The sequence below is a fragment of the Miscanthus floridulus genome, chromosome 9, assembly GCF_019320115.1.
Source record: "Miscanthus floridulus cultivar M001 chromosome 9, ASM1932011v1, whole genome shotgun sequence".
Classification (NCBI taxonomy): Eukaryota; Viridiplantae; Streptophyta; class Magnoliopsida; order Poales; family Poaceae; genus Miscanthus; species Miscanthus floridulus.
This window is the reverse complement of record NC_089588.1, coordinates 92,964,711-92,981,528: the sequence shown is the minus strand read 5'-3', so window position 1 is coordinate 92,981,528 and position 16,818 is coordinate 92,964,711. Positions and strand designations below refer to the sequence as shown.

Here is a 16,818-nt window from a genome sequence, read left to right as displayed (position 1 = left end):
AGTATCATCGGTCATTATATCTCCCAATACTTGGTTTGGTGTCATGGTGTCCAAACCGCTTCTTACTAGAATGGTGACCAATGTGCCAAATCTTGAAGGTAAGCATCTCAAGAACTTATAGGAGAAGTCCTTGTCCTTCACCTCTTCCCCAAGTGCTTTGAGATCATTGACAAGCACTTGAAGCCTATGGAACATCTCCGGCACACTCTCATCCTCCTTCATCTTGAAGCTTGCAAACTTCTCTTTGAGGATATATGCCTTAGCACCCTTCACAGCTTGAGTGCCTTCAACTAATTCTTCCAACTTCTTCCAAGCTTCATGAGCCATCTCAATATTCTTGATTTGCTCAAATGTTCTTTCATCAATTGCATCATGAATGGCACTTAAAGCAATGTCATTATTTTGGAGAAGCACTTCTTCGGCCGCGGTGGGATTCTCCGGATCATCAATCTCAATTTTGGTTTCTACCACCTTCCACACCTTTCTATTGATTGACTTGATGTGTGTGGTCATCTTTGACTTCCAATAAGGATAATTTGTGCCATCAAATTGGGGTGGCTTCTTGGTGTTGTTGATTTGAGCCATTTTTACACCGAAGGTTGTTAAGTCTCAAATCACGGTGACCTCGGCTCTGATACCACTTGAAAGGTCCTAATGGCTACAGGGGGGGTAAATAGCCTAATAAAAATTTCTACAACAACACTTAACAAAATGGTTAGACAATTATAAGGCGAAGCAAGTGTTGCGCTAGCCTACTCAAAATGCAAGCCACCTACCATAATTCTAGTTTAGATAGTATCTATTCACACAATAGCTATGACACTACCCTATGTTAGTGTGCTCTCAAAGGCTAACTAAAGAGCCACACCAACCAAGCAAGCAAGCTCTCACAACTAGCTACACTAAAGAGCTTGACAGCTAGTTTGCGGTAATGTAAAGAGAGTGATCAAAAAGGTTATACCGCCATGTAGATGAAGGAACCAATCAATCACAAGAATGAATACCAATGAAGACCAATCATCTTGGAATCAATGATGAACATAATGATTTTTTACCGAGGTTCACTTGCTTGTCGGCAAGCTAGTCCTCGTTGTGGCGATTCACGCGCTAATTGGCTTCACATGCCAAACCCTCAATAGGGTGCCGCACAATCAACACAAGATGAGGATCACACAAGCCACGAGCAATCCACTAGAGTACCTTTTGGCTCTCCGCCGGGGAAAGGTCAAGAACCCCTCACAATCACCACGATTGGAGTCGGAGACCATCACCACCCTCCGCTCGACGATCCTTGCTGCTCCAAGCCATCTAGGTGACGGCAACCACCAAGAGTAACAAGCGAATCCCGCAGCGAAACACGAACACCAAGTGCCTCTAGATGCAAACACTCAAGCAATGCACTTGGATTCTCTCCCAATCTCACAAAAATGATGAATCAATGATGGAGATGAGTGGGAGGGCTTTGGCTATGCTCACAAGGTTGCTATGTCAATGAAAATTGCCAAAGGTCTAAGCTTCAACCGGCCATGGGGCTTAAATAGACGCCCCATGAAATAGAGCCATTGTACCCCTTCACTGGGCACAACGCGGGCTGACCAGACGCTCCAGTCAGTTGACCGGACATTGAACACCCAGCGTCCGGTCGCTCGTAGTCAGCCACGTGTCCTGACTTCAATGGTCATCAGTCTTGACCGAACACAGCGCCTGAGTTGACCGGACGCTGAACACCCAGCGTTCGATCGTTTACAGTAAGGTTCCAAAACCGACTTTTGCTGACCGGACGTGTCCGGTCATGCTCGACCGGACCCAGCCAGCGTCCGGTCACACTGTGACTTCTTACTGTGCTGACCGACAACACGACTAGACGCAGCCCTTCAGCGTCCGGTCAGTTGACCGACGCCAGCATCTTTGTGACCAACTCCATTTCACTTCTAACTTCTTCACCCTTACTCAAATGTGCTAACCACCAAGTGTATCACCTTGTGCACATGTGTTAGCATATTTTCACAAACATTTTCAAGGGTGTTAGTTCTCTACTAGATCCTAAATGCATATGCAATGAGTTAGAGCATCTAGTGGCACTTTGATAACCGCATTCCGACACGAGTTTCACCCCTCTTAATAGTACGGCTATCAAACCTAAATGTGATCACACTCTTTAAGTGTCTTGATCACCAAAACAAAATAGTTCCTATGGTTTATACCTTTGCCTTTAGCTTTTTGTTTTTCTCTTTCTTCTTTCCAAGTTCAAGCACTTGATCATCACTATGGCATCATCTTCACCATGCTATGATCTTTATTTGCTTCGCAACTTGGAGTGTACTACCTATCTCATGATCACTTGATAAACTAGGTTAGCACTTAGGGTTTCATCAATTCACCAAAAGCAAACTAGAGCTTTCACCAAGGCATCATCAGACCAAGCATGACCCCGTTCTCCGCCCCCGTGCTGTTGGTGCACAAGGCGGATAACTCCTGGCGTTTCTGCATCGACTACCACGCTCTCAACGCCAAGACATCTAAAGACAAGTTCCCGATCCCGGTGGTTGATGAGGTCCTCGATGAGCTGCATGGCGCTAGGTTTTTCACCAAGCTCTACTTGCGCTCGGGCTACCATCAGGTGCGGATGCATCCTGACGACATCACCAAAACGGCGTTCCGCACACACCACGGGCACTTCGAGTTTCTGGTGATGCCATTCGGCCTCTCCAACGCTCTGGCAACATTCTAGGCCCTGATGAACGACGTGCTTTGCCCCTTCCTCCACAGGTTCATGCTGGTGTTCTTCGACGACATCCTCATTTTAGCTCTTCATGGGCAGAGCACTTGCAGCACATCCACATCGTCCTCGACGCGTTATGGGCTCAAGCACTCCAAATGCTCATTTGGGGCCTCCTCGGTGGCGTACCTCGGCCATGTGATTTCAGCGGGCGGTGTCGCCATGGACGCCGACAAGGTGGCCGTTGTGGCGTTGTGGCCGACCCCATAGTCCGCCCGTGGCCCGCGCAGCTTCCTGGGCCTTGCCAGCTACTATCGGAAGTACATCCGTGACTTTGGCGTCATCGCAGCCCCGCTGGCACGCCTCCTGCGCAAGGATGCGTTCGCTTGGTCCGATGAGGCGGACATGGCATTCTAGGTGCTCAAGTGGGCTCTGTCTACAGGCCCTGTACTCCAAATGCCTGACTTCGCAAAGCAGTTCACCATGGACTGTGATGCGTCTGGCACCGGGTTCGACGCGGTTCTCCACCAGGACGTCAGACCGCTCGCCTTCTTCAGCCGACCGTTCGCTGCACATCATCTCAAGCTCGCGGCTTATGAACGTGAGTTGATCGGGCTCATCTAGGCCGTCCGTCATTGGCGGCCATACTTGTGGGGGCGTCACTTTTTGGTCTGCACGGATCATTACAGCCTCAAGTTCTTGCTAGACCAACGCCTCTCCACCGTGCCGCAACACCAATGGATCAGTAAGCTGTTTGGGTTCGACTTCGCCATGGAATATCGCCCCGGATGGCTTAACACTGTGGCGGATGCTCTGTCCCACCGTGACATCGAGGACGGTGCTGCTTCAGGGGCGGCTGTGCACTTGCTGTCCACGCCGACATTCACCCTCCTCGACTACATCCGCGCGGCTACAGCAGCAGCCGGGGACGCTCAGCTTCTCCTTCAGCGCCTCCAGGAAGGCACGCTGGCCTCACCCTGGCGCGTCGACGATGGTCTCCTACTCCACGGTGCTCGCATATTCGTGCCATCTTATGATGACCTGCGTCACCAGGTGCTCCTCCTGGCTCACTCAGTGGGCCACGAGGGAGTCCAGAAGATGCTCCATCGCCTGCGCTCGGACTTCTACATCCCGGGCGACCGCGCTCTTGTCAAAGACTTTGTGTGGGCATGCGTCGTGTGTCAGCGGAACAAGACAGAGTCCCTGCAGCCCCTCGACGTTCCGTCCTAGGTTTGGGCGGACATCTTGATGGATTTTATCGAGGGCCTACCCAAGGTCGGCAGCAAATCCGTCATTCTCATGGTGGTCGACAGATTCTCCATGTATGCGCACTTCATCGCCCTCGCCTAGCCCTACTCCGCTGCCTCGGTCGCACGTGCATTCTTTGACGACATTGTTCGTTTGCATGGGTTCCCTTCTTCCATCGTCAGCGACAGGGACCTGGTTTTCACTAGTCATGTGTGGCATGACCTCTTCAAGATGGTCGGTGTCACGCTCCGCATGAGCACGGCCTTCCACCTGCAGACAGACGGTCAGTCTGAGGTGGTCAATAAGGTCATCGCAATGTATCTTCGGTGTGTCACAGGTGACCGGCAGCGAGCGTGGGTGGAGTGGCTGCCCTGGGCGGAGTACTGCTACAATACCTCCTTCCACACGGCACTACGCACCACACCTTTTGAGGTGGTCTACGGCCGGCCACCCCCGGCCATCTTGTCCTACACGGCCGGGTTGGCCAGAACGGACACGGTGGATGGCCTTCTTCGGGAGCGCGACGAGGTGCTCGCGGAGATTCAGGAAAGGCTTCTCCAAGCACAGAAGCTGTCCAAGAAATACTACGACGCGTCCCACCGCGACCGGGAGTTTGCCATCAGGGATTGGGTATGGTTGTGCATGCTCCACCGTTCTGCCCAGCCCCTCGAGCCCCGCGCCAAAGGAAAGCTTGGCCCTCGCTACGCCGGTCCGTTCCAAGTGCTAGAGCGCATTGGCCAGGTGGCATACCGCCTCCGGCTTCCGGAGGGCGCCTGTCTGCATGATGTCTTCCATGTGGGGCTGCTGAAGCCCCACAAAGGTGATCCCCCTAGGGGCGCCTGCTCCTCTGCCGCAGACATCGGATGGTCGGCTGTTGCCAGCTCCGGAGCGTGCCCTTCGTCCACAACTTCGGCGAGATGTGTGGCACGTGCTTGTCAAATGGCGCGGCCTGCCAGCGGAGGACGCAAACATGGGAGCCTCTCCAGCATCTTCGCGACGTCTACCCCGACTTCCAGCTTCAGGACGAGCTGTTTGCGCAGGCGAGGAGAGATGTTATGACCGGCATCCCCTATGCCAGGCGCAGGCCCAATAGTGGCTAGGGGGGCTGGCTCTGTTAAGGGGCTTAGAGGCCCAATATATCGCTTATTTGGTATTTTCTTAGAGATAAATATAGTTCCTTAATTATAGCATCTATATGGAAGGATAAATACTTGTAATCTGGGATGATTGGAAGATAAGCAAGGCAAACATTATTTGCCTAACCTCAAGGGCCAAGGGCTGCATACGTGACTTCCTTGCCTCCCTGCCTCCTCTCACACACAGCCCTAGGGCAGCAGCAACGAGCAACAGTCGCCTCTTCCTCTCGTCGCCACAGCACCACGCCATCGCCGAGAGATCAGACCTTGCTCTCCCCTCTTCCATCCCTACAACCTCCGCAGCAACTCCGGTAGGACCTCACGTCCTATCAGTGGCATTGTACTGCATTGGATTTGACTATTTGAGTGTGTAAGACTGTCTCCAACCAAGTACCCAAACCGTGACCCATACCCATTTTACGTCGTGCACAGTACTTTTACAGGGAAAAATCGCTCTCCAACAGAGTAGCCAAACGCAGCAGGCATTTTGCGTCCGACGATACACGGTACCCAAACTTGCATCCTCTCTCCTTCCCTTTGCGTCTCCTCCACGCAGGCGGGGCCCACCACCACGACCGGAGCCGGGGCCGAGGTCCGCCGCGCCCGCGCCGAGGCCGAGCGTGCCGTGGCCGAGGTCCGCCCGCGCCCGCGCCGGGGCCGAGGTCCACCCGTGCCCACGCAGGGGCCGAGGTCCGCCCGCGTCTGCGCCGGGGCCGAGCTCACCGGGGCCGAGGTCCGCCCGCGCCCGCGCTGGGGCCGAGCTCGCCGGGGCCGCCGGGGCAGAGCTCGCCGCGCGCCGCCAGGCCCGAGGCCGCCGGCTCCTCCTCCGTTGCCTTTGGGTTGGCTGTTGGAGAACGGAAGTTTTGGGTACGCTATCTTTGTACTGTGCATAACCTAAACCACGGTATGTGTATTTGTTTTTGGGGCTGCACCGTTGGAGATAGCCTAAGGGCACATGAAATGGTGATGCCAGCATTTTCATAGCTGTGACAATAGTGCAGAACAGGTGGGTAGTAGGGTCTTAAAAGCTGATAAGCATAATCAAATGTATATAGATGATGCGGTCTGACCTCGGCCTAAAACAGGGGGATAATGTTTGTGCCAGACACTTCTGAAAAACTTTTACATACTAAACTTTCGTGTAATCATAAATTGATAGTGAGTTTTCCTTGACTTGATCAGTAGTAGTCAGTTTTTGATTCTCCGATTGGATGCGAGCTTCCACTCCTGGAAGTGAATCTGTCAATTCTTCGCTCAACAATTTTGTGCAGAATGTGATTATGCATCAGAAAATGTAAAACCGGCTGTACATTGTTATAAATAATTTGCAACACCTTGGCCTATCTGAGGTCTACATCAAACCCAAACCATATGCCTCACAGGAACGGATAAAATGGCACTTCTACAACAACCTTATGTAACTTTGGAACAGGAGGGCATTGGAGACTTCTACAACCACCTTATGTAACTTTGGAACAGAAGGGCATTGGAGACTGGACCACCAAAGAACTTCTACAACCACCATATGCAACTTTGGAACAGATGGGCAGTGGAGATTGGACCGCCAACAATTAGACAGCAAAAGAAGTATTCTTGGAACATTATTGCTCCAAAATATCTCAATTGTTTCTGGGACCTGGGCATCAGGAACAAGAAATCGCTATTCCCGCTTGTCCTCCTCAGCCTCATCTTCTAAGCTGAAAGCACCACTAACACCAGCGGTTCTGTCCTTGTCAATCTTTACCATCCCTACTTCACCATCTCCTTTCGTCAGAGATTGAGATTCCTCATCATCATCGTCAGCAGCTTCACCTGAATATGCATATCTGAACAAAGAAATGGCATATTGATTACGGAGCAGTCCATACACATAGAACAGCTGCTATTTTTCTATTGATGAAGTTGGTAATTGTTTGGCACTTCATGGATGATATGGTAAGGCAAGAAGCTACCGGCAACCAGCTAGATTATGCATCGCATTGAAAATGAAAGAGAACTACCTTTGTGAGCTTTGGGATGGTGCCCACAGATAACAAATCACAAGAAGCAACACAAACGCAAGAACATCCCAGAAGGCAGTTATGATCCAGGCACTCTGCCACCTCTCACTGAAGGGGTCTGTCGCTTTAAAATAGACCTACAAAATGAGTCAACAGTAACAAATAGGTGATTCAAATCTACAAGGTTCAAAACTGAAGATTCTCAAAAAAGAAATTTCAAATAAATTATGCCAGTTTAAATATCATCAATTAATAAGGAAACTATGTTTTCTCCTTGTACGGAAACTTCAGAGGTTTATGTATATGCAGAAAAATTGTTTGATCATAGATGCTCATGAATCAGAATAACTTCAACGAATCCAACAGCCTATGAATAATACTGACACATGCATTGGACAAAACCTGCATGCCATTCACAATTGGTTTCATGCCTTTGGTGGTGGTAAAACTTGCATACCATTCATCAATTAGTTTGATGCCATTGGTTTTGGTAGCAAATACTCCCTCCGTTCCAAATTATAAGACATTTTAACTTTTCTAGAATCTAGATACACTGCTTTAACTATTTATCTAGACCTAGTGTATATCTAAGTGCATAACAAAAGATATGTATCTAGAAAAGCCAAAACATCTTATAATTTGGAATAGAGGGAGTAGCATATTACTTTGAGAGAAAGCTCACTAAAAAAGAGGGTCTTAGCTATTAGTCTAGATCACTATATCTTATTCTTATGAATTGGCTCCTCAGGTGAAGATGATTTCAATGAAATAAATAACATGGGGAGTACTTTTCTTGAACACACAGGAAAATAAGATGAGAATAAAATGACTATTCTAATCACAGAAACATGTTGATATACCACAATGTTTATGCGCAAAAAAAAAGATATACCACAATTTTATTCAATATCCAATATTAGCACAATGACTATTCTCCTAAGTAGTTTGATCCAGAGTGGCACAAGACCAGCCATTGCAAATTTGCAAGCAGAAACTTGTTTAAAGCATAATCATTAGTTTACAAAAGTCAGTATTAAAAACTGAAACCTAAGGAAATCTGCTAAAAGTGTAACAGTGACATGTTGATGGTGATATTTTTCCTTCAATGGCAGAAGCGTTTCTTTGAGAAAATATTTGGAATAATAAAAGATCACTATTTTGAATTCAGTGAAAAAGTAACAATCAAATATATCCCTATACATGAATAAGAAAAAAAAAATCCCAAGTCCATTGGTCAACTCATTTCCTCGTATTTGAGTGGCACAACTTCAGGACATTATAAAGATAACGAAAAACTTGGATATTCATTAATCTTACAGCAATTCAATGGACCAAAAGGCAGCAAGATAATCTTATGTTGTTAGAAGAAATGCACCCAAATGTTCCTGTACAGACATAATGTTCACTATGGATTTATTTAGAGATATTTACATACCTCATAACCAATCCAGGCAACTGAAGCTATCACAGAAACAGCCAATGCATTTGTAAACTTTCTGTATATATCCAATTTCACGGAACTCCTCCTTGCCTGATGAACGAGAAAAGTAGAAAGTTTAAGAAGCAACACAAAGACACAATTCTTCATCTAGATTTAACAGGCTTCCTAACAATTTCTAACAGTTGAAGAGGCTGTCCTACTTGCACTATTCATGAATACATGCTTCATCCTTAATACAAGTATTAAGAATTTCTAGCATACTAATCACTATGGCATATCTAAATTAGCCACATTTCCTGAAATAACAAAGGACTACTGCGTTACATGTGGAAGTACTAACATTTGTGGATCACAAAGTCTATGTATGAATTTAAAAAAAGAAAGGACAAATAGAAATGCTTCTACTTGTTAAACTACACTAAATTGGCTTACCTGTAGCTTCTCTAGAGTGCGGGAAAGAGAAGTGAAAATCCAAAGTATGAGAAAAGCATCCAAAAATGCATCAGGAAGGACGAGGAAAAGCCTTGCTTTGCCTGATATATCATTAATTGTTCCAACATTTTCTGAGATGTCCAGCAACTCAGACGCCAGGAAATATGTAAGTCCGAGTAGCAAGACCTTGGAAGTGAGACCTCCCAAAGTTGGACGAACAACACCATAACCCATTGAGATAGAAAGGATGAGTAGACGCGAAACTGTTTTCCTGATAGCTCCAACAGTGACCACCCAAGTTGTGATTCCAACTGGCCGCACACCACTGCTGTTGAAGTTCAAGTATTCAAAGTACCATAGTGTCATCTCAAACAGACCAAGTGCAATGACTAGAGTGATCCAATTCTGGATAGGCAATATATCCCTCCAGAACCTTATGTATTGGCTAAACCAAACAATCATTACCAACAGATACGCCAGCGACATGAGAACATAAAATTTCATCAAAGGAGCCATTCGTCCCGGTAGGTACCCACCAGGATTCTTCCAGATAGTCTTCCCACTCATAGTAAGGCCTCTCAGTTTTGGATCACAGGATATGAAGAACAAGTTGTACATGCCTGTCTTTGTAATGCGCACTGGCTCATCTTCTAACTTCACTGAAAGGTGATTAGCGCTGAAGTGCGTGTCTAGCATGTAGGGCCAATCTGGATCATCAGAGGACGGCCTCCTGATTACTTCCCCTTGCTTGCAGCCCTCTAGTTTAGCAAGGTCCGGGGTACAACATATGGACCTCTGTCCGCCATAGGCAGATCCCCCAATGTTATCCCTGTCTGCAGCTTCAAATAGTATAGCCTGTACCAAGCCCGTACTATGTGCCATTTTTGCGTGTGATTCCGCAGCTTCTGGGGTTCTCCAAAATGTAACATTCACAAACCTGAGAGAGTAAGACAGGGCATTTAGTATATCAAATTCAGCACCACACCACATGGTTTAAGTCTTACAAAAGTAGCCAAGTAGTAAAGTCAATTGTACAAATTTAAGCCTATTTGTGATCGTTGAAAGGATAACTGTACACAAATGGGATGGAATTCTCCAAATCAGTGGCTAATGCAACAAAAAAAAGGAAAGACCAATGAAATTAAAGCTTGCTCTGGTTCAATGTGGTAGGCAATATAGGTAAGTACAAGTTGAACACAAAGTAAAAAGGCAGCCTCTCAGCCACCGTAGTAACACGGCCCAGGAGGAAGATGGAGCACCCGGGAACCGGCCCAGAGGAAGAAGGCCCAGGAAGCCAAACCCGCGAGTCTTCGGCGAGCAATGGGCCTGAACGCTTGACGCTTGCATGCGTGACCGAGGCAGAGCCTCTGTAATGAATATATCAGTTCGGCGTGAGGAAGAGAGACATCATGCATTTTGTAAACATTAAGCCAGATTCCTAAACTAAGAACTCTTCCGCGCTATCTCTTGCTTCTTCTTCTTCCTCCGATTACCTTCTCCCCCAGTTCCTCCCATCTCCTACTGCTATCGCTCACAAGTGGTATCAGAGACATCGATTCTCGGCACCAGTCGGTTGTTCGGCGCACTTTCTCCATCGATTGCTCGCACTTCACAGGATTTGGTTGGTCTAACCCTGAATCGGAGTTGTGAGCTGTAGTTCCCTTTGGGGATTCCGTAATTCCAATCCCGGAGTCACAATTTGTGGCGTGCTCCGCCGATCTGGATCCTGCCTTCGTTTCCACCCACGAGCACTACACCCGTCTTCAACGCAACCGTGGTGCCATGGGTCCCGACCAGAAGGCCCTGCTGGCCGAGCTCGATAAGCGTTTCGCCGCCCAGGAGAAGCGATTCGATGGTCTGGAGCGAAAGCTCGATTCAACCGCGGCGTCTTCTTCCACCCGTCTGGATGCCTTGGAGTCTGCAGCCAAGGTGTTCGACGAATGGCGCCCAGGGGTCGACGGTGTCATCGACGACCTTCGCCTCGAAGTCAACAAGCTCGCAACACTAAAGTTGGAAGTGGGGAAGATGTCCAAGTACATGGAACGCTCGATGGTGGACGGCCTGTCTGCGACTCCCGGGGTGATCGCGACAGCGCCCGCCACCAAGTCTGCCTCGGCTCCTGCGTCGCCCTGTGCCTCGCTCCGCGACGCCAAGCCCGTCGTCACTCCGCACTTCAAGTCCGCCGGCTTCGGTGACTTTCTAGCTGCCCCGCGCCCATCTGTGGGATCCGCAGCCCCTCGGCCCAGTGGGCACCGCGTCGAAATCATGAACCGGGAAGGTGCATTCGGAGTGGTTACCACTCTGATTCCACCTCCCGTCAAGGGTACGTTTCCTTGCCATCCTTTTTCCCCGCATCCGTTACCAAGTCCTCCACGCCCATCACCACCACGTCCACCTCAGCCACACCCAGGAGGTTATTACGATTCCAGCTATCAGGGGGGTTCTAGGGGCGGCCATACCGGCAAGCTTCCCAAGTTTGATTTCCCTAAGTTCGAGGGGGATCATCCTAAGCTGTGGATCAAGCAAGCCATTCACTACTTTGAACTATATCGTGTTGAGTCCGTGGTTTGGGTGCAGGCTGCCACTATGCACTTTCATGGTGCAGCCAAACGTTGGTTCTCTTCTGTTGAGGATCAGCTTGAGACAATCACTTGGTCTAAATTCTGTTCACAATTGCTATTGCGCTTTGCCAGGGATGAGCACGAGCCCCTGCTACGTCACTTGTTCCAGATTCGGCAAACCGGCCCTGTCAATGAATACATAGATCAGTTTGTCGCTCTAGTAGACGATCTGAAAGCCTATACCAAACACCCAGACCCACTCTATTATACTCAGTGTTTTCTTGATGGCTTGCGTGATGAAATCAAAGCTGTTCTTCTTGTTCAACGTCCATCTACTTTGGATACTGCTTGTGTTCTTGCTCAATTACAGGAAGAGGCGCTGGGACTCAACAAGAAGCCTACTCGGCGTTTTGATATATCACCTGCCTATAAGCCGGCGTGGCCTAGTGCCATGGCGCTGCCTCCACCGCCACCGAAGCTTGCTGATGGCGAGAGTAAGCGGCTGCCCCAAGCTCTTCCAACCTCGGCTGAAGACAAGTTCAAAGCCTTACGAGCCTCACAACATTGGATTTACAGTCCGGCTTTCACCAAATACGCATGAAATCGGGCGAAGAATTCAAAACCGCCTTCCAAACACACTTTGGTCAATTTGAATTTCGGGTTATGTCCTTCGGACTCACAGGAGCCCCGGGTACCTTCCAAGATGCCATGAATACAACTCTTGCTCCCTGTCTTCGGAAGTTCGTCTTGGTCTTCTTTGACGATATCCTGGTCTATAGCAGAACATGGGAGGAGCACCTCATGCATTTACGAGTTGTGTTTGAGTTGTTGTCTAAGGATCAATGGAAGCTGAAGATGTCAAAATGCTCCTTCGCCCAGACCAAGATTTCTTATCTCGGCCATGTTATCAATCGGGACGGTGTGGGTATTGATCCTTCCAAGCTGGAGTCTATTGCCTCTTGGCCCACTCTGAGTTCAGTCAAAGAACTCCGTTCCTTTCTGGGGCTTGCCGGTTATTACCGGCGCTTTGTTCGCCACTTTGGCATCATTTCAAAGCCACTGACCAACCTCTTGAAGAAGCATGCCTTGTTCATTTGGACTCCTGATCACGACTATGCCTTTCAGACATTGAAAACTGCCCTCTGTCAAGCTCCGGTGCTGGCTCTTCCCAATTTTGCCAAGCCTTTCTCAATTGAAACTGATGCATCTGAGTCGGGTGTCGGTGCGGTTCTCATGCAAGACGGTCACCCCCTGGCATTCCTCAGTAAAGCATTGGGCTCCAAGTCACGTGGCTTATCAGCATATGAAAAAGAATTCATGGCGATCTTGCTTGTTGTGCAACTATGGCGTCCTTACTTGCAGTTTCAGGAGTTTGTGATTCTTACCGATCAGAAAAGCCTGACACAGCTCACTGATCAGAGGTTGCATACTCACTAGCAGCAAAGAGTTTTCTCCAAATTGCTGGGCCTGCAATGCTGGATTGTCTACCGCTCAGGTTCTGATAACAAGGCAGCTGATGCATTGTCTCGCCACCCCTCCCCTCCAGCTGTGTGTGCGGCAGTCACCTCTTTGGTACCCTCGTGGATCTCTGTTGTGCTTGCCAGTTATCGCGAGGACCCTTTTGCTACTACCTTGCTGACCAAGTTGGCGGTTGACTCAACGGCTATACCTCATTATTCTCTTTAGTCTGGCTTACTCCGTTATAAGGGCCGAGTCTGGATTGGCGATGACCCGGCATTCCAACAACAGCTTATCTCCCAATTTCACTCTAGCTCGTGGGGCGGACATTCTGGCATACCAGTAACATATATGAGGCTCAAGCAATGTTTTGCATGGAGAGGTATGAAAACTGCAGTCAAGCAGTTTGTGCAGTCCTGTGCTGTCTGTCAGCAGTCCAAGTATGATAGATCCAAATCTCCCGGCCTATTGCAGCCCTTGCCGGTTCCTAATTCGGCGTGGCAAGTGATATCGATGGATTTCATCGAGGGACTTCCATTGTCTCATACCTTCAACTGTGTGCTGGTAATAGTTGATCTACTGACCAAGTATGGCCATTTCATTCCCCTCCGTCACCCTTTTACTGCTGTCACAGTTGCCAAGTCATTCTTTCAGAATGTTTATCGCTTACATGGCCTTCCGAGCTCTATCATTTCGGATCGTGACCGCATATTTACCAGTCACTTTTGGTCTGAGTTGTTCAAGCTGGCTGATGTGTCCCTCTGCCGCAGCACCGCCTACCACCCCCAATCCGATGGTCAGACGGAGCGGCTCAACCAGTGCCTAGAAACCTATTTGCGGTGTTTTGTCCATGCCTGCCCCAACAAGTGGAGTCAGTGGTTGCCATCTGCAGAATTTTGGTACAATTCCTGCTTCCATTCGGCCATCGGTTGTTCACCCTTTGAGGCGCTATATGGATATCCTCCACGTTTCCTGGCTGTTGATCCTTCTGCTGTCTCTCATCCGGAGGTCACCGTCTGGGCTTCAGACCGTCAGTGGATGGACCGGCTTCTCCAACATCACCTCAACCGGGCCAAGCATCGGATGAAGAAACAGTCTGATCAACATAGATCAGAGCACAGCTTTGCAGTGGGTGATCTCGTCTACCTCAAGCTGCAGTCGTATGTCCAAACTTCCCTGGCACCTCGCTCCCATCAGAAACTTGCTTTCCGCTTCTTTGGCCCATTCTGTATCCTGGCTCGTGTCGGTTCAGTGGCTTACAAGCTTGAATTACCTGCTCACTCGGCCATTCATCCGGTTTTTCATGTTTCACAACTGAAGAAGGCTGTTGGTGCCAATCATCAGGTAATCCCCACCCTACCGTCTGACTTTGCCATCCACTTGGCTCCAGAACAGATTCTGCAGACTCGTATGGTGGCCCGTGGTCCTTCTACTATACCTCAGGTACTTGTCAAATGGAACAATTTGCCGTCGGCGTTGGCCACATGGGAGGACTTTGAAGCTGTTCGCCAGGAGTTTCCTCGCGCCACTGCTTGGGGGCAAGCAGTGTTCCAAGGGGGAGGGGATGTCAGCCACCGTAGTAACACGGCCCAGGAGGAAGATGGAACACCCGGGAACCGGCCCAGAGGAAGAAGGCCCAGGAAGCCAAACCCGCGAGTCTTCGGCGAGCAATGGGCCTGCACGCTTGACGCTTACATGCGTGACCGAGGCAGAGCCTCTGTAATGAATATATCAGTTCGGCGTGAGGAAGAGAGACATCATGCATTTTGTAAACATTAAGCCAGATTCCTAAACTAAGAACTCTTCCGCGCTATCTCTTGCTGCTTCTTCTTCCTCCGATTACCTTCTCCCCCAGTTCCTCCCATCTCCTACTGCTATCGCTCACACAGCCATAAAACACAACCAAAATGCGCTGGTTTAACACAACCCAAACAGCTGAGCCCCACCATAAGTAAGATGAATGTGGGCAGCACCATTCAAATTAAAACAGGCTAAGCACAGCACAAACCCATCTGCATCCAGCTCCTCAGCACGAGCCCAAATTTCCAAAGCATCGCGAACCCCTTGCACATTCCACAACGAATCACATACTGATCACTACCAATCACATACTGATCACTACCCAGGAGCAGAACTTTTCCACCAAATGTGGCACCAAGCAAGCAGAGCAGCGTCAGCTCCAGCAACCAGTTCCCATTCCAGTGGCGCGCTCTAACTCCACCGTTTCCTTAGCTCTAGCATCAAACCAGCTTCTAGAAACTACGGCCAAACACTGCGTTCTCCAGCCATCCGAAGACAGGGAGTGAGGGAGGGGGGAGGCGGGCGTGGGGTCGAGAGAGAGAGAGATAGTTCCTCACTTGATGAAGGAGGATGGCGGGGCGGCGGGGTCTGCCTCGTCGGCGACGATGCCCTCGCTGCCGCCGGAGAGGAGGAAGGCGTTGCCCACCTCGCGGAAGGGCTCCAGGTCGTAGGTGTGGATCGACGCCTCCGCGCCGCGGGCCCACCACCCGGCGGCGAGGGCGGCCGCGAACACCGCGAGGCGGCGGAGATCCATAGGAGGGAGCCTGCCCTGGTGGCGAGAGATCTCGCGTGGTGCGGTGGGTGGTGGGTGGGTCGGAGTAGATCGGTCACTCGCTTGTCACCGGAAGGCGGAAGCGAAGCCGAGGAGGGGGCCGAGCCCGTGGGGCCTGCTGGTCAGTGACGCCTGAGAAAGGACGGGAGTGGCAGCGCAGCGGACTAGCGGAGGCAGGAAGGCAGGGCGAAGAGAATGTTTGAGGTTCTCGCGGCTTGCCGACTTGCAGGAATCAAGTGCTGGTGGCAGGAGCTTTTCTGGATATTTTTCTGGATTCCTCCATCCATCCATCCATTTGGTGTCAAAAGTTTGGACGAGCGAGCACGACACAGAATGTCCCGATAAAACGATGTGGTATAATAAACGTCTCATTAATTCAACACGATAACATACATTAAAAAAAAAAGAAACCAACGGAATATCTAAGGCCAGGTTAGCGTGAGGTTTCATGTCCTAATTTTTTAGACTCATGTATTAAATAAAAATAGTATAGACAAGCATGAAGCTTATTACATCCTATGAAAATTTTAGTCTTTTTCATCGATACTATATATGTCAGTTTATTTAATGATCATGAAACCTCTACTGAAACTGATCTAATGGAGCAGCTTTCGCTTTTAGCTTCGATGCAGCCATGTCGTGTGAGAAAACGGAGAGGTAAGATTGAAACATGTCAGGCGCAAAGGGTAGACTACTGTGTATCGGGTTCGACAATATAAGAAGAAGCTAGAGAAGCGTGTGGCTGATAGGCTGCTCAAACAGGCGTTCTAGGCTTTGTTGTGTGGAGGCTTAAAGACGGTCTGCATGCAATAGGTTGGGATTAGCCACCGTGCTCTCTCCCCCCAATGGGTCAAATTCGGTTAAAACACTGACACTAGGCGCACAAGTACGAGGTGAAGCTGTGAAAAGCTACTATTTTTAGCTTCATTCTAGCTCATTCCTCTGTGAGAGTAGAATTTCAGGAGCTTCGAGTTCTCGGCGCCTATGGCGACTCGAGAGGGTATAGTGTAGTGGTTAGGGTTCCTTCTCTCTCTCTCCCTCGTTCCTGTTTCGATGTGAATTTGAGTCCACATCCGATTCTTCACTGGTGCCCACGTAAATCCCTCCAATCAGGAGTCGAACCTCCTCTGCTAACTAGTAGTCACGCCACAACTAAACCTCGTTAGGGTTTATCCCACCTCGGGGTAGATCCTGCCAGGGAGGGTGGGTGATTCAAGGCAGACGGAAGGAAGATGGAGACCGTTGAGGGAA

At 49.3% G+C, this 16,818-nt stretch overlaps 1 protein-coding gene across 1 annotated transcript; it reads right to left on the bottom strand.

Annotated features, from left to right (window-relative positions):
• Positions 1 to 6,212: 6,212 nt before the first annotated feature.
• LOC136482395 (uncharacterized) lies at positions 6,213 to 15,777 on the bottom strand. Its single transcript, XM_066479607.1, has 5 exons — positions 15,353 to 15,777; positions 8,977 to 9,913; positions 8,539 to 8,634; positions 7,104 to 7,240; positions 6,213 to 6,929 (listed from the first exon to the last, which is right to left on the bottom strand). Exons 1-5 carry the CDS (start codon positions 15,547 to 15,549, stop codon positions 6,764 to 6,766), a joined length of 1,533 nt encoding a protein of 510 aa, XP_066335704.1. The 5' UTR covers positions 15,550 to 15,777; the 3' UTR covers positions 6,213 to 6,763.
• Between the last annotated feature and the right edge of the window lie 1,041 nt (positions 15,778 to 16,818).